This window comes from Gambusia affinis, linkage group LG11 (genome assembly GCF_019740435.1).
Source record: "Gambusia affinis linkage group LG11, SWU_Gaff_1.0, whole genome shotgun sequence".
Taxonomy (NCBI): Eukaryota; Metazoa; Chordata; class Actinopteri; order Cyprinodontiformes; family Poeciliidae; genus Gambusia; species Gambusia affinis.
In genome coordinates, this window is record NC_057878.1 from 4,396,478 (window position 1) to 4,414,846 (window position 18,369).

The following is an 18,369-nucleotide window of genomic DNA, read 5'->3' on the forward strand; positions in this document are numbered from 1 at the left end:
TCCCTTATATGAAAGTAGGCTGACAGGAAAGGGGGAAGGAGAGGGAGGAAGACAGGATAGGAAAATCAAACATAATGGGTTCACGCAAAAGTAAAAATATAAAAAGAAAAATAATGTAGTGATCATAAGGTCAGATTTACATCATCAGAAAAGAACACTGTGCAGTTCTTAATTATTTTATACTCAGATTCAAAGACATGTGCAACTATAAAGGATAATACTGCAGCCCTGAAGTTCAAACCACGTCAACAAATCACTAAACCAACTACAAACTGAAAAACATCACAACATAATTAAAGACACATTAACATTAATTAAGCACAATTAAAATAATCATCATCATCATCATCATCATCATCATAATAATAATAATAATAATAATAATAATAATAATAATAATAATAATAATAATAATAATAATAATAATAAACACTCAACATTACTAATCACAAGTACAAATGAAGAAAACAGAATCCATAAGTTTATTGTTAATACCACATCATGTATGATTTTGTATGTTAAGATTATTGTGGTACAAAAATATGCGCTTTTTGCATTCCTTGTTTATGTGTGTGATTTTGTACTTCTTTCATGTTCAAAATGAATAAATGAATTAAGAAATTCACTTGTTAGCCTGTTTAGCAGTAAACCCTAAGAGTTTTTTTGATAGGGGTTCTTATAAATTATGAGATTAGAGGCCCATTTCTGGCACTGTTTAACATGCATTGTCATAATAATGACTCTATATTATGAGACAGTCCTGTAGTATGGAACAAAGATACAGTACAGTATCTCATAATAATAATAATAGTAATAATAATAATAATAATAATAATAATAATAATAATAATAATAATAATAATAATAATAATAATAATAATAATACCATACCAACTTTATTTATGAAGCACTTTATTCACCGACAGGACCAAAGTGCTATACACAATCATAAAATACAATGTGATTATAAAATAGAAAAGATTGAAATATAAAATACATACAGACACAATAAACCATAGTGTAACCTCTCAGATTGTGCCAAAAGCCCAAAAAAAAGATGAGTCTTAAGAAGGGACTTAAAAACAAGTGAAGAGGGCTGTCTTCTGCCCAAAGGAAGATCATTCCATAGCTTAGGAGCTGCCACAGAGAAAGCACTGTCCCCTCTGAGCTGCACTTTGTTGTTGGTACCTTCAGAAGCAGCAGATCAGTTGACCTGAGGGAACGGAGGGTGTGTAAGAATGTAACAGCTCAGACAGATAGGGAGGGGCCAGGCCATTAAGAGTTTTAAAAACAAATAAAAGGAGTTTAAAATGAATCCTAAAATGCACTGACAACCAGAGTAAGAAAGCTAAAATAGGGGAAATATGGTCACATTTTCGTGTACCTATTATGGAATGATTAATAATAATAATAATAATAATAATAATAATAATAATAATAATAATAATAATAATAATAATAATAATAATAATAATAATAATAATAATAAAGTAATTTTATATTATTAGTTTTATTATTAGCTAACTCATAATTATGAGATAGTATTTCATAATTATGATATAAGACTAAGTCAAAACTATGAGATACAGTTTTTATAAAAAGGTGGGGCTTCCATACTTATCTGAAAGTGAAAGTGAAAGTCATTCGTGCAAACTGCGTGTCATTCCCAGCAGCAGTACAGCAAAGGTAAGAATCAAGCTTTTTAACTATTTGGTTGTTGTTAGTGAACATTCGGTTATATATAGTAACGAAATCAGCTTCAACTAATAAAGGGGACTTCTACTTCGTCTAGATACTTCTGACATACCTTTCCTGTGTAAATACTTAACAAGACGACACAAGGCAGTTTGCGGCTATAGTTCAGGGAAAAGGAACGACAGCAGTGTAAGCATGTGACCCCTTTTGCTAGAGTCCCGTTAGAGTCGCGTTAGAGTTTCTCGTAGTCTTTAGGGCGCAGTTAATGGGTTTGTGCGTGTGTGTGTGTCTATGTGTGCGTGTGTGTGTGTGTGTGCGTGTCTGTCTGTCTTCTGGGGAGTGGAGAGGAGCGGTAGGTTGACGGTTGTTTTTCACGGCTCTTGCATGAAAGCTGTCACTGCGCCAGCTGTTCTGATGTTTATCTACATGTCCTTTTCTGGACCGCAGATACAAGAACAGTTCGTCAATCCAGGTCCGGTAATCTGGATGTTTTTAGTAAACAAAACGATTTGTATGCCTGTAGAGCTATAGCTCAATGAATTATAAAATCTTAAAAAACGTAAATTATTTCAAGAAATTATAGAGCGTGCACGCGGCCATCACGGGCTCGAGTGAAAACCTGTCCTGCATGTCTTCATCCTGTCTCACAACCCACTTTCCTGTCTGGCCACTGAAACAAAGGCCACAAGAGCCGAAAAAAATTTTAATAAATCATTTCAAAAACTGAAACTTATGGATAAATCTCACACACAATAAATTTCTAATGTATTTTTCTGCTCAGTTTGATGATTATGGTTTATTCAAATCATAGTCATCATTCTAATAAAGATTATGGTAAATTGTAGACAATGTAATAATTGTCTGGTAGACAATTAGAATATCTCATGGAACCAATATAAAAGGCATCTTAAACACAGTAAGAATATTATGACCTCAGTTCATGGGAAAACTCATGAACTGAGAAATTGGTAGACACTCTCCAAATGAAGGCTAAGCCACTATAGTTCACTGTGAAAGAAGTATTGATATGCTTGCTTATCCAAGCACATCGATGGAAAGTTGAATGGAAGGAAAATCTGAAAAAAAAAAAGCCTGAACTTGGGACCTGGCCCCAATGCCAATAGTAAGCATAATAGATGTATGACTAAAGTCTGCTTGTTTGGCAAGTAGACTTACTTGATCTGGACCCTATGAAAATAGAGAATTTGGAAAGTATTATTTTTTGATAATTTTCTAATTTATTGAAAAACTTATTTAAAAAAATAACTGATGAATGGTTGGATCTTCTGACGTTGTTCTTTGTGTTTGTTTATGAAGGAGCCAGAAGATGCCCTGTCTTTCAAGTGAGTCGTCGTCTCAGATCATGCAAATAAGGACCGTGCTCTGATTTTCTCTGCTCTCTTCATGTTTTTTCTGCTTTACAATTTGCTAAACAGGACCAGTTAAAGTCGCGACAATCACCACTGGGGTGACTCATGGCGCCGACGTAGAGCTGATTGACCAAGTGAAAAGGAGTGTTAGGCTGGAGGGCACAAACCAGGATGCGGAGTGCACCATTGTTTTCTGCCCCATCACCTCCCGTGTTGGTTCAGATGTGGAGGCAGCCATGCAAAACATACCATGTAAGTAATCAGGTAACATTTTTCCTTTTGGTTTGCTGAAAAACTGAATTATAAATCAGAGAAAGCTACTCTTAGTTAATGCAAAAGAGCAAATTTTAAATGCTGATTTAATTTATAAAGGGGAATAAAGCCAAACTAACCTGAACCCATAAGGAAAATGTATGTACCTCACATGTAAAATTGCAAATTAACCAAATGTTTACAGTGGATTTCAGTTTTACTCGTTACGCCTGGCCTGTTGCATTAAGAAGTCACATAAGCATATAAGTCAATTAATAGAGCTCAGTAGATCAATCGATCTAAATAAATTGAAGAAGAGGTAAGAAACAAAATCACTGACATCCTTCCATCTGGAAAGGAGTCTAAGGTTGGGGTGAGACAGAGACTTAACATTAAGGTCAAATATTGACTTAAACATACATAATTTTGACTAATTGAAGCTATCTTCTTTCTTAGGTTATTGTTCAATAAAAAATATCCATATCCTCATAAGACATTCTCATAAAGCAGCTTGACCTAATCTGAGGTGGTTTGTTATATTTATTTGAGCCGAGTGATTATCTCAAACCTCATGATAGAAAATGTTTTGCATTTTGAAAAAAATCGCAAATGTTTCTTTTCCACCAAGTTAATCTAACAAATCGTAGCAATACTTACAATAAAGATACAAGAGTGACATCAAATCACTTTTATTAGCAATGAATATCTATAAGATTACAGATCAACACATGCCGCTAAGCATCCTGGGAAATATAAATAGTCCACTCCCAGTTAGGCACATATTGAATGAAGGTGAATTGTATTCCTAAAATGTGCCAATTTTAAAAGTCCAACAAGTTTTCTGTTGATAAAAAGATATTTGAGGTTGAAGTTTTACATTTTTGTGTCTGTGGTCGCAATCATGTCATTGTAGACATTTGTACTGTGAAATATTTGGACTGAAATGTCACGGTGTGTTGATACAGACTGAAGCAGTTGTATTTTTTTCTGCCTTTGTACAGCCAATAAAAAAATCATCCTGGTACTGATGCACCACACCCGAGATCTAGACTACTCCACCGCTGGGAGGAGCTGGTCAGAAGTCTATCCGAACATCGACTTAGAAGTTCATGTCCTCTTCCATGAAAGTGTGTCAGGGTTACTAACCTGTTCTAAGAACACAGTTGCAGTATATCAAATGCAAACGTATTTTCAACCAAGTGGAAATAACTCTCTGCTTAGATATGTGATCTTTGGACTTCTGATTCTTCTTGTATTTGTGGTGTTGTTTTCACTGTTGCTGTACTTTTTGGAGGAGAAACAAAAATCAACAAACGGAACCAATTAAATCAGAAAGTAACATTGTTCAGTGTTAATGTCTGAGTTCTTGTTTGTACAAATGTAAACATGTATGGAACAAGAAGGTTTGGGGTTCAAATCCTATCGTTAGCATGTTAGCATGTTCCTCCCTGTTCCTCTCCAGGTACCAAGACTTTCTTCAAAAGTCCAACAAATCACGAATGTTCAATAAAACTCTGTTCATGTAATTTGTTCAGTCATTTATGAATTTCTTTTATCTATTCAGGCTTTTCTCTCTGATCTGTATGGGTGTGTTGGATTGGGTTGATGCTTTTTTTTGTGAAGTGCCTTCAGACACGTGTTATGTATAAAAAATGGAAATGAGTTAAAATGGACAGAACTGCAACACATTTAAGACATGTAACAAACATCCACTTATAAATCTTTTGACTGTCCAATAACAGAATTGTATTAATAAGTAGTCTTAATATCTTCTGGTTTTCAACTCATTACTTTGGTGGCTATGTTACTGTTTTGATGCATGTAGCTGTCGGTGTTTCAACATCAGTATATTCTGAGCTTTTGCCTACTTTGAATGAAGGTGAATTGTATTCTGTGTCCTAGTCAAATAAAGGTGTAAATAATTAAATACATTTCTTTGCTTTTTATTCAAAAGTTTTATCATTGTGGAAAATTTTGGACATTTCAAACTCTGAAACTTTCTTGTTTTTCCAGAAAGTTTCTGATATTAGTCTCAAAATGTCTGTTTTTTCTCATCTACTGTGGCTTTCATATGCTGTCATAATTTTTAATTAAGCTAATTATAGGGTCTGTAATTAATTGCATTTTAATCAAAAACTATATACTGACAAAATAAGCATCATTTTCTATTCAAAAACTCTTTCTGTTGCTAAATTATTTAATAAATAGACACATAGACTCAACAACAATGCTATATATTGTCCTAATATGTTACTTAGGTTGTTGCTAAAGTATCCATTCATCTTTCAAGTGCGTCAGGAGCAACTGATCATTCATGTAACTTATTTGAAAAAAGTATTTCTTTAGAAATAAACTATCTTTTTCCATCTTGAAACTTTATGACTTTTCCTAAATTTTCATTAGAAAAAGTGACACTTTATCTTTGTTTATGTTTCCATGTGAGCTGTACACCACTAGGGTACAAGGATTTTGGACTGATGAATTATAAAAGCATTTAAACACCAGAAAAACACTTCAAAGGCCACACAGAAACTCTCACCAATACACACACACACACACACACACACACACACGCAAACACCTCTGCACACACACGCATACACACATATGAAAGAAACTTGATTGATGTGCAAATTGAACTTGCATTTTACCTGCCCTCCTAATCTGAAGCTAAACTCCAACATCACACAAATTCACAAACACAACAGAAAACAATCTCATACATAATAAAAACAAATTAGGTATAGAGGATATGAAGGTTCACTGAATCTGAGTACTGCTCCTTGGTTCCTTTCTGAAGCCATGAGTTTCACTAACAGATGGTAGGTTGTATGTGTGGACATAATGTCCTACATGGGATCTTCAGCATAAACAGTCAAACATCTGATGTTGAACAAATTCTTGTGTTGAAGATATTCAACGTAAGAGCATCTTCATATGGTGAAGAACATCTTCACGCTATGAAGATTTTCTTGAACATCTTGTGTTCAACATTTTGTGTTCAACGTGGGATGATCACATGTTCAGTGTGGGGAGTTTTGATGACATAGGATGATCTTTGTCTTATGTTGAATCATAAGAGCGTCTTTACAAATGAAGAACGTCTCCATCTCAAGAGGATGTTCTTTATCCTATGTTCAAGGTGGGGTGGGAAGGACAGGATGTTCTTATGTTAAAGATGTTCAACGTAAGAACATCTTATGAGTTCAACACCTTATGATGAACAGAAAATGTTCATCTTGTGTTGAGATGATGTTCATCTCTTAAAGATTTTCTTCATCTTATGTCCAATACCTTGTGTTGATCTTAAGATGTTCTTGTGTTGAACATCTCATATAATTATGAGATAAGAGCTGATGTTAAATTGTTCATAAAATCAAGCTACATTTTCTTTTGATATGTTACAAGAGGTATTTCTATAATTCACTTCCTAAAATATGAATAATAACATATGAACAAACTGAAATGAATCAGTGAAATAATCAATGCATGTATCACAACCAAGACAAACAGGAATGCAACTTACATGTTTTAGAAATAGAAACATAATGGTCTCAACACCAGTTAAAAAAAGATAAATCAAAGCTGTGTGGCCTATACTGTAAGAGTTAAAGTTCAGAAAACTCTAGAGTTTCTCATTAAATATAATTTCCTCAGAAAAAACATCTTGTTTATTACAGGTTCTGCATATTTTGTATTTTTATGTTCAATTATTTTTGCATTATTTCAAGTTAAATTTGGCATGAGTCATCAGGTTGGGATGCCTGATGATGTCATATGGTCATATGCTGATGTCATCTAAGCCTCACCCCCTGGCATCAGTAGGTCACTTTTTTATTGGAAAGCTCCATTTCTGACCCCTTGACCTAATCAAGATGATTTTGTGTCAGAAGACAAATAACAAGTTGGTTTCGCAAAGAGAAGGTGTGGCTTTGGCGGCATGTCAGGGCCAGACGTTACACCATTGACATACATTTGGCCCTTAATTCCTCATATTTCAGCCAAGCTGCACCACCTGCACTGTGATCAACCCTAATCCACCTCCCAATAGGAACCCAGTCTTTCTCCACAGCGCCCCCTACAATATTTTAAAAGTGATCCACAGGCCAATGATAATCATAAAATCTGGGTGGAATAACTTCCACGCAGAAGTACCCAGTACCCTTGGTGAAACTGTGACTAGAAGTTTGTAGCACTGGCCAGAGCTTCATCAGTCATTCTCCCTTGCAGGATGTTGTAGACAGAGTTGATGAAGCTGGACTTCCCCACGCCGACTGGGCCGTACAGCAGGACTCTGATGTGAGTCGCCTCCTCAATTTGAGGCTGAAACTCCTTTATGGATTAAGAGCTTGGCTGATATCACTGTTAGGATGGAAAAATTCAGATTGTTAATTAAGAAAATAGTTTTAACCATGATAAACAGACGTGACTAGGCTTCAGTCAAAGTGTCTTTGGGAAGACATTGAAGCCCAATTGACCTCCTGGTACTGAGATTAAGGTACAGTATAAATGTGAACTTCTAACTGTGAGAACCAGTGATCAGTGAATGATCTGTAATTAACTTTGTGTGATCAGTAGGCCTGTCACAAAATCAAATTTTGCAGAGCAATTGTCTCCAAAATTATTGCGATAAACGATAATATTGTTTGAAGACCTTTTTACACTGGAAATGATGTAATAATGCATGTGATTTCCTCCCAAAGATAGATACACTTTATTTTCAAAAGAACACTTAACACTGGAACTGATCAAAGAAACAAAAATAAAATGGATTCTCAGTCTCCATTAACAAAAATGTACTTGAATAAAAACACCAAAGTGTTAATAAATACTGTATTCAACCAAAAGAGTGCAGATTATAAAGTCTGTTTACCATACTGCCCTTCAGTAATCATTAGATTTAAATAGAGAAGATGGGCACATCGACTACCTGATGCAATAGTTCACACTACACATTAGTTCACACCTACATTTTACCCTTATGACAATCTTAGAACTTTGGTCCTAAGATTGTCGCTTGCAATTTCGTAACTGATTATCCTGTAGTGTGTGGTGTGTTACGGTAGATCGTTGTGGCGCTCCGATCTAAATCAGGGGTTTTTTACGCAGCCTGTTGAATGTGACAGGTAGCCAATCAGAAAGCCGGATTCTGCTCCTGCTTTCTGAGGGGAAATTACCGAGGGGAATCCCAAACAGCTGACACGGTGCAACCCAAAGTCCAGCGGACATTGGAGATAATATGTGGAAACAACATTAATGTTTATAAAACATTTGGTGCAAAGAATATAGAAACAATGAGGGAAGGAGTTGGAGCGAAATCGCTACGTTGATGAACCCGGTAACTTTTCAGCTGTTCTTCGTTAACGTGACATAAATTGGTTCTAATGATTTTCATTCAGTCAGGACGTTACGCTGACACTAGAGCCACATGCACTGCAGGTAGATTGTAGTAAAGCATTGATTAATGCCTGGTTTTAAAATTAGTTAGCTGGACTTGTAGCCATTATGTTGTGCCCACTGTTGGACATCACACGGCACATCGAACCCGATGGAACCGTTATACCTAGGATTTCTGTCGGCTAATGTTTGGTCTCTCAGGTTTTGAAAATGGGCCGACAATCGACCAACAGCTCTAAGATCCTGTAGTGTGAACTGGACATTACACTAAGGAAATGAGGAAGGGAGGGTCAGTGGAGAGCAGCAGGGTTGAGGCTTTTTTCATTTAGTGTCATCAACAGAAAGAGAAAGGCTGGAAGAGACGATAAATCCGATAATTAAAATGAGGTCGATAGTTTTAATTTATTGTGCAATTAATTGATTTATTGTTTATCGGGACAGGCCTAGTGATCAGTATGATGTGATAATCGCTACATACATTCTGCTAGCTTACAAGATAAAATTTTAAGTGCCCTAAAGTTCTTCTTTTAATGTTGTTAACCAATGAGAGACAGAGTTTACACCCAAGAAAATTAAGTCTTTATTATGTGATTTAAGTATCAATTAAAGTTACAGTTAAATGTACAGTTTCCTCCAGTTCCATTGGAGGATGGATGGTGTGTTTGAAGACATCTACAGTTCAGCATTATGTTGGGGACAGAGAGAAACTCCCTTCACTGAGTTCAGGTGAAGAGAACCTGCTTTCCGATGCACATCCCCGGCTCCAGAAGAGTTTAGCAAGGAGGTCACTGGCTTAATTTGGAGGGTAAGACGATGTGGGGGGAGGCAGATAAACAAGCTTTTACTTTAATATAAATACGTAAACAAATCTTTATGCTACAAATAGGATAACCATGTTTATTAAAACAAAATAAACAAGAATTAAGGTCACACTAGCTCATACAGTGCAGAAAGCTAAGGTTTCCCATCTCTAAAATCTATTTCTTTAAATGTAAAATCAGTCCACTTTAGTAAGAGAAGAAGTAATATTACTCAAGTGAAAGAACAAAAAAGTACAGTGCAGTTATACTACCCTAAATAAATTTTCCCCCAAGAAATCCTGTATTAAATAACCAGCACAACCCACTTTTGAATATAGATAAACAATACTAGTAGCCTATTCTTAACATGATATAATGGCATCTGCTAGTCATCATGTAGCTAATATTACCTGCATCCAACCGTATTACTCAACTCCCTCTGTAAGTTTTAGGAGACAACTTACCAGGTTTTCCCACAAACATCTCCTCCCAAGAGGTCTTTGTCTTTTGCTGCTTTGCTTTCATAATTATAACACAGACCTGTGCAGCTCAGCTCAGCAGCAGCAGGTTTCTGTCACATCCACAAACCAGCGCAAGCGTCTTAGACCTCATGTTGCGTTTAAAGATTGCTAGAAAAAACCCTCTACAACTGGTCTGCAGCATTAACTTCTGTCTTTTCTGCATTTTGGTCTGCAGCATTAACTTTTGTCTTTTCTGCATTTTGGTCTGCAGCATTAACTTCTGTCTTTTCTGCATTTTGGTCTGCAGCATTAACTTCTGTCTTTTCTGCATTTTGGTCTGCAGCATTAACTTCTGTCTTTTCTGCATTTTGGTCTGCAGCATTAACTTCTGTCTTTTCTGCATTTTGGTCTGCAGCATTAACTTCTGTCTTTTCTGCATTTTGGTCTGCAGCATTAACTTCTGTCTTTTCTGCATTTTGGTCTGCAGCATTAACTTATTAATTTACCTCATTTTGGTCTGCAGCATTAACTTCTGTCTTTTCTGCATTTTGGTCTGCAGCATTAACTTCTGTCTTTTCTGCATTTTGGTCTGCAGCATTAACTTCTGTCTTTTCTGCATTTTGGTCTGCTGCATTAACTTCTGTCTTTTCTGCATTTTGGTCTGCTGCATTAACTTCTGTCTTTTCTGCATTTTGATCTGCTACATTAACTTCTGTCTTTTCTGCATTTTGGTCTGCAGCATTAACTTCTGTCTTTTCTGCATTTTGGTCTGCAGCATTAACTTCTGTCTTTTCTGCATTTTGGTCTGCAGCATTAACTTCTGTCTTTTCTGCATTTTGGTCTGCTACATTAACTTCTGTCTTTTCTGCATTTTGGTCTGCAGCATTAACTTCTGTCTTTTCTGCATTTTGGTCTGCAGCATTAACTTCTGTCTTTTCTGCATTTTGGTCTGCTACATTAACTTCTGTCTTTTCTGCATTTTGGTCTGCAGCATTAACTTCTGTCTTTTCTGCATTTTGGTCTGCAGCATTAACTTCTGTCTTTTCTGCATTTTGGTCTGCAGCATTAACTTCTGTCTTTTCTGCATTTTGGTCTGCAGCATTAACTTCTGTCTTTTCTGCATTTTGGTCTGCTACATTAACTTCTGTCTTTTCTGCATTTTGGTCTGCAGCATTAACTTCTGTCTTTTCTGCATTTTGGTCTGCAGCATTAACTTCTGTCTTTTCTGCATTTTGGTCTGCAGCATTAACTTCTGTCTTTTCTGCATTTTGGTCTGCAGCATTAACTTCTGTCTTTTCTGCATTTTGGTCTGCAGCATTAACTTCTGTCTTTTCTGCATTTTGATCTGCTACATTAACTTCTGTCTTTTCTGCATTTTGGTCTGCAGCATTAACTTCTGTCTTTTCTGCATTTTGGTCTGCAGCATTAACTTCTGTCTTTTCTGCATTTTGGTCTGCAGCATTAACTTCTGTCTTTTCTGCATTTTGGTCTGCTACATTAACTTCTGTCTTTTCTGCATTTTGGTCTGCAGCATTAACTTCTGTCTTTTCTGCATTTTGGTCTGCAGCATTAACTTCTGTCTTTTCTGCATTTTGGTCTGCAGCATTAACTTCTGTCTTTTCTGCATTTTGGTCTGCTACATTAACTTCTGTCTTTTCTGCATTTTGGTCTGCTACATTAACTTCTGTCTTTTCTGCATTTTGGTCTGCTACATTAACTTCTGTCTTTTCTGCATTTTGGTCTGCTACATTAACTTCTGTCTTTTCTGGATTTTGGTCTGCAGCATTAACTTCTGTCTTTTCTGCATTTTGGTCTGCAGCATTAACTTCTGTCTTTTCTGGATTTTGGTCTGCTACATTAACTTCTGTCTTTTCTGCATTTTGGTCCGTTGCATTAACTTGTGACTGGTTTGTATTTTGGTCTTGGTCCTTCCTTGTCTTTTGTTTTTTTGGTGGCTCTTGTCTTAAAAAATCTACAATTTCACTCACTGCCTTTTCATTTTGTGAACATTTCAATAAGCCCTGCATAGTTTCATGAAACAGAACATGAACATTCAAGTCAACATCACTGATTGTTTCACAATAATTTATCCCAGCAGTTGAGTAGTCAGGATCTCTGGTGTGGTGCATCAAAACCAGGATGATTCCTTGATCATCTGTTGAAAGAAAAGAAGAAATGCTCAAATTTTGACTGATGCACCATTCAAACATTCTCTACTCCTCACTTTTAAAGCTCATCCATAATTTATTATTCTTACAAATATGAACGTGCTGTACCAAGAATCTTCACTTTAGCTTTACACTTCCTGTTAAAATAAAATTCAGGACTTTATTCAGAAGTTCTTATAAGCTGCTTTCAATGTCCAACAGACTTTTGGTCAGGACTCCAGGTTTGGTTTGAGATTTTGTTGTTTGTTTCTGTTTTATCACTTATTCTCTTATTCACTTTAGTTCTACCTTTCAAGGTCATCCCAGTTTTTTTATTTGAGAAAACATATTTTGGTTAGATTTGTCTTCTTGTTTTGGTCACTTGTAATGTTTCTAGTTTCTAGAAATGTTTGTTTCTTATTTTGTTACGAGGTTTAGCTGCATATATTCATATGAACCTATGTCCATAAAAGCCACATGTTCATATGTCTGTTGTTTCTCTAGTTAGGTTATTTCTTTGTTTAGTCCTTCTAGTTATTCTACTTCTGTGTTTCTTAGTTCCTATCATTGTTAGATCAACATTGTTTCTGTTTGGTTCTTTCATAGTTTCCCCTCCTGTCTTTGTCTCTTTCTGGTTTATCATGTTTTTCTTTAGTCTTAATGTTTCTTTAGTGTTGGATTTATTCCCAGCTCCCTTGTGTTTCTTCCCTCACTCTTTTGTGTTTCCCTGTGTCACCTTCAACCCTCCCCTCACTCTGGAACTTAACTGGCTGAAAAGTTGCTTGGCCTAGCTACTTTACAGGGGGACCTGAGGAGGGACAACCTGGACGTAGGTTATTAGAAACCAGGTGAATCTCCCACGACAGGCCAGCTGAAACGGAGTTTGCATCAGTTCTGTATGGGATAATACCCAGCAGACTTAAGGGATTCGAAGTACCTGTTAGAGAACTGGCAACGTGTTGCACGTTTTCAGAAGGAGGAAAAGGAAAAAATGTTTGTTCTGTTTGAAGGGTCACATCCTGCTGTTTGTTTTGTCCAATTCAATCCAACTTGGTATGTGAAATAGGCCAAGAGTGTTGTGTTGCATCTTCACAAGCTTCATGAGATCTGGCCAGATGTGAGTGATGTGAAAGGTCATCTGATACTACAAGTTCTTTTCCCAGCACATAGACAACTGTGAGGTTGTACCGCATCATTCTCAATAAAAGTCTTAATAAAAGTCTCTACCATGTAAGTGGCTTTGCAAGACACTCCTTTTCTACTTGAGCACATTGTTGCTTTGTATTTGTGTGTTTTACAACAGAAGCTCACTGGTTTTAACTGTCCCTTATCTCCCTTATAATCTTGGAGTATAATCTTTCATTTTACTGAATGCTTCTTCTCGAGCAGTATCCAATCACATCACCTTGTAGCAGATCACTGATTGGTTTAGTGACCTCAGACATTTTGGTAGGTATCTGCCCAAGTAGTGAATCATTCCAAGAATCCTCCTCAGACTGGAAACATTATTTGATTGCTTTCACTTTGGCCTTTTCTGGCCTTATGCCATGTTGATAATGGAGTTGTTGCTAATGCAGGAGACATTTGTCATGCCTTAATCTTAATGTTTCCTTAAGTCTGTCCAGTGTTTTTTGTAGTCTCACCTCATGTTGCTCTGCATAGAATAATATATTGTCCATACAAAAAACTACTCCTTCTTTCCCTTCCAAGAGCTTTTTCTTCTCATACTCAATGATTTCCAGGGCACTGATAATACCAAGTAGTAACCTGTTGAAGTAGTATCTGCTGTTAATTTGGCACTCTCTGGGTACTTGTCAGAACCCATTTGCAGCTTTTAACAGAGAAAATACTTTGGCAAAATGTCATCTATAGGTTGTAGGATATGTTGCTGCCTGTCTCTGATGTTTCTTCCAGCATTTTTTGTGCCAGCAGCAGTTTAGGTGTTAGAGATTTTGTCAGTTTTGCTCGTACAAAAGACTCAAAGTCTTCTGGAGTGAAATGTTGAGAACAGAAATGTAGATCCTCCAGACGTTGTTTTGGGCTCTGGTTCTTTCTGTTAAGTACGATGTTTGCTACTTTTGTATTTTGATTGGCACTACTTTGTGAAGCCGAAAAGTCTTTTATATCATGTAGGAAGTGATCCATATTCACCTCATTATTTAAAATTACAGCAGTCAAAGCAATATGATAAAATAAAAACTGGGATGAAGTTAGCTTTTCTATGTTTACTCTGTAGATTCTGGTACCGAACAGACCAGTCATCAACCCAGCAGGTGGAAAAATGGTGACCTCCATGGGTGAAAAAATAATAAAAGATGTGCATTTTTTTAAGTAATTATGAGTTTTGGCGTATCACAAATAGCAGCTATTTAGTTAATAGGAAAATGACTAAAAATGTTCATATTTAGGCCAACATGTTTAACTAATCTTGGATCTCTTTAAGGCTGCTTCCCTTTCCATCAACACAAAACCCTGTTTCTGATGAAATGATGAAATGTTTTGTTTCGACTGCATGCAGAAAAATGAACCTGAAACGACACATGAATAAAAGTCTTGATAACAAGGATTACCTTGTGTTGGATCTGACTGTTGTTGATCATTGTTGATCTCTCCTACATAGAGAAATAAAAACCAGTCAAACTGCATCTTATAGATTTATGATAATAAAACTTTCCGACATACAGTAATACTAATGAATATTTTTCATTTTAAAAATATTAAAACAAAAGTAATATTTTCATACTTTTCGCAATCTCCATGGCTGCTTCCACATCTGAACCAACACGAGACGTGATGGGACAGAAAACAATGAAGTGTTGCTTCTCCTTCATGCCTTTTTCATTGAGTTTCATCGCAACTTGATCAAACAAAACTTTATCTGCTCCAAAGGTTTGGCCTGTGGGGATTTTCTTAACCTGAATTCAGTTAAACAACAAGAAGAAAATCATCTTATAAAATGATACCAACAACTGGATTTCCATGAAATAAGTTACTGAACTCCCACACATCTGGGCCAACCCTGCTTGTTTAGACCTGTTACCTTAAGCCTCTCCATCTTGCTTTCCAAAGGTTCATCTTCACTTGGTTCTTGTGGATAAAATAAAGAACATGAAAAGTGAGTTGACATAAAAATAACTCAATTTAAGTTTGATATTTATGAGCTGAGATGTTAACTCACTAAACGAGATATTCCCCATCTTGTGGCTTCCTAAACACAAACAAACACATAATAATAATAATAATGATCATCATCATTCATCCAGTTTGATGTTTTTTGAAGTATTACAGGTTTGTTAAATCATACTATAGACTTTATGTTAGCTATAACTTTGGATAAAAAAATACTGAATATAAATGTTTGGAAAGAAAAATTAAATTATGGTGCTTGAATTTATGATATCAGAATCTAATATGGATTCTTATCCTATATCAATGCAAAAGTAACCAACAAAGGTTTGTGTTACCTGTTGGACACGATGTTGCTGTGGAGACGTTGCTGCTCTTGCTGGAGGTTTTGACTGTTGATCTGAATCTGTAAACATTTAGACCACAGGAGAGACAGTAGATGTTTAAACTAGTAGGTATGAAGTACATTATACAATTGTTTACATTGGTGCTGTGTTTCATTAAATCAACTCTAATATCTGACTGGTTAACCTCCACAGCCACTCAGTTGCAGACTGCTTTAAAGATCAAAACAGCTCACAGGGGCTGATTTGACTTTTCTATGTTTAGAACCTCAGAGATGTAGATTTGTATGGTGGAGAACAAAACCAGCACCAGACGTGGATACATGAGAGGTCAGGTGGAAACGTGAAGGAAGCATCATTATGTGTACACATTATGCTCCATGATATTTATTAACATTTTTGACTGTTTTTCTCATAGCAGTAGTGTAGACTGAGTAACTTTTACTTACTGGATGGTCATTATGCAGTTATACATCATAAATTAATGTGAACCTAAAACAATAACCTGAAAGTAAAAAAAAAAATCTCAAACAGGATTAGCAAACAGAATAGATAAAGCAGAAGGTTTTTTTTTTTCTTTTTGTTAGAGACCATATCTCAAAATCTGCTTTCTTACCACTCCGACTTTTCTACTTTATCCTCTCATTACAGAGGACTCTCCATGGTCAAATTCATGCAGGGGCACCGCCAGGAATCTTGGGCCCCAGGACAAAAAAAATAAATTAGGCCCCGCGATTCAGCTGCTGTTACTTGAGTCTATCTGACCCATGAAAAGCGTCACAATTTTAAAAGCTTGCAACTGCTTTGCTTTCTTTGGTCTACACTGATACTAGCACAATATTTGCTGCTAGTGACGTTTATGTGTAGCAGTTCACATACAATACAGCAAATAGGTGGCTTACATTTTTCTGTTATTAGTTTTATCTCATTGAAATGTTTCTACCCACGAGCAACCATCACAGACAACGTGCAAAATATACATGAAGCAATCCAGATTTCTCAAAAAATGCTATGTAGTTGCATTTTGTTCATGCTGCAGTTTACAACTTTAATAAAAAATATGTTTTCTAAATATTTGTTACAGTTGTCACCATGTCGTGACAGTTTGCTAAGAGACAGATTATATATATATATATATATATATATATATATATATATATATATATATATATATATATATATATAAACCTGGGAGAACACCAGCAGTCGGGAGGTGCTGGTGTTTATCTCCAGCTAACGTTCCGGGCGAGAGGAGGGGGTCACCCTGGACAGGTCGCCAGTCTGTCGCATATTATATATATATACATATATTCTTTTTTTAGTTTGTTTGGTTTTTTTTATAGGGGGGGGGCCCTATCAGTTAAGGGCCCTTGGAATTGTTCTAACGTTTCCCCCCTATATGGCACCACTGCATTCAAGTATTAGGATTTGTCACCAAAGACACATTACATTACCTGAGTGAAGTTGGCCCAGGTTTCAGTAGGCTACTTTGCATACTGACTGCTGACTGGCTATTTACCCTCACTGCAGACAGATGGGAGAAGATCACAATCTTCTCAGCAGCAGAATCTCAATGAGATGTTTTGTTATTTATGGCAAGTTTGATTTGAGGCCAGCACTGAATGTATGCTTTGGCTAGCTACCCAGGGCTAATTTAACATAATGCCAATCATTTTATATGCTCCTATTGCCCCCTGTCGCCCCATGTTGTGTTTGCTTTTGTTCTTTTTAAATGACCGAAAAATTTGAAGGCCGTCAGTCATTTGACAGGTTATAGTTAACACTCTTGACTGGTGCACATGTACATATATTATAGACTTTACACAAAGAGTTCATTGCAAGAGGCAACTAAAATTAATTAATAAAAAATCCTTTCTGAATATCATCTCATGGACACTGAACTAAATGCGTCTTTCTTACCCGGAGCTGACCGCGTGCTGAAGAGTTATGGGCCGGACACCTCGGAGCGTCTGGTTCAGAAATGCATCCCAAACCTTCGGTTGAAATGGTGCCTTTAATTCAAGTCTCCAGGACAGAACAGAGAAAATAAAAGCGGATGCAACGTTGTGTTAATCCATTTAGTTTCATCACTGAAATAACAAGAGGAAAAACTCGCTGGTCGCAGGTCTGTTTCGATTTCTGAATCCATGTCACTCAGAAACAGTCAACAGATAATCTGTCCAAACACCCAGGGTGCACCGCTTCTAATCATGTCACCCTAACCTCTTAAGTCTGTGTTGTTTTGTTTTCTTCACAATGTGTGACAAACCAGTCTCATCTAGTTCTAACCAGTCTGGAGGTGTACGCCGCATCCGTGTGAACATTCAAGCATCTGAAAGGTTCAACTCCTTATCTGGAAGGCACAACATCACAAACGTCCTGCGCTGCACCCCAGCATCACACCACTTCCTGTTGTCAAACTACATGCTGCTGCACTCAGTCTGTCACAAAAGCATTTTGTATAAAATGTTTAATGAGTAAAACATTTAATCATCACATTGCTTAACTTACCCAACAAATTCACATACATAATGAAAATACCCCTGGTTATCATTATTCTACTGGTTTATGTGTCAAATGTAGTAAATGTTCTTAGCCTATAAAGATGTTGGGAACATTTATGATACAATAGATTAATTAACTACAAAATTAAAGGAGAAAAGTAGCTGGTGGATTTTCATCATCTCAGATTCGTGAACAGCAAGAGGGTGACAGAAAAATAGACTCAATTTCACTATTTGCTATTCTTTACACCTCTGTTCTTTTTTTCCTCAGTT

General features: G+C 36.3%; 2 protein-coding genes across 2 annotated transcripts in view; both read right to left on the bottom strand.

The window, feature by feature from the left end:
• Positions 1-18,369, bottom strand: part of LOC122839814 (interferon-induced protein 44-like) — an 89,233-nt gene that overhangs the window by 17,952 nt on the left and 52,912 nt on the right. The gene's annotated exons all lie outside the window — the stretch shown is intronic.
• Positions 9,271-17,905, bottom strand: LOC122839813 (repetin-like). The gene is made up of 7 exons (XM_044131783.1): positions 17,513-17,905; positions 15,587-15,654; positions 15,301-15,330; positions 15,163-15,209; positions 14,866-15,037; positions 14,693-14,734; positions 9,271-12,130 (listed from the first exon to the last, which is right to left on the bottom strand). Exons 3-7 carry the CDS (start codon positions 15,317-15,319, stop codon positions 10,473-10,475), a joined length of 1,938 nt encoding a protein of 645 aa, XP_043987718.1. The 5' UTR covers positions 15,320-15,330; positions 15,587-15,654; positions 17,513-17,905; the 3' UTR covers positions 9,271-10,472.

What these genes read in the sequence shown, in the direction of transcription:
- LOC122839813 (XM_044131783.1), bottom strand. An exon ending in GCAAGATGGAGAGGCTTAAG is followed by an intron (nt 15,038 to 15,162) that starts GTAACAGGTCTA and finishes AACTGAATTCAG; the next exon opens with GTTAAGAAAATCCCCACAGG. An exon ending in ACAGTCAGATCCAACACAAG is followed by an intron (nt 12,131 to 14,692) that starts GTAATCCTTGTT and finishes TTCTTTCAACAG; the next exon opens with ATGATCAAGGAATCATCCTG.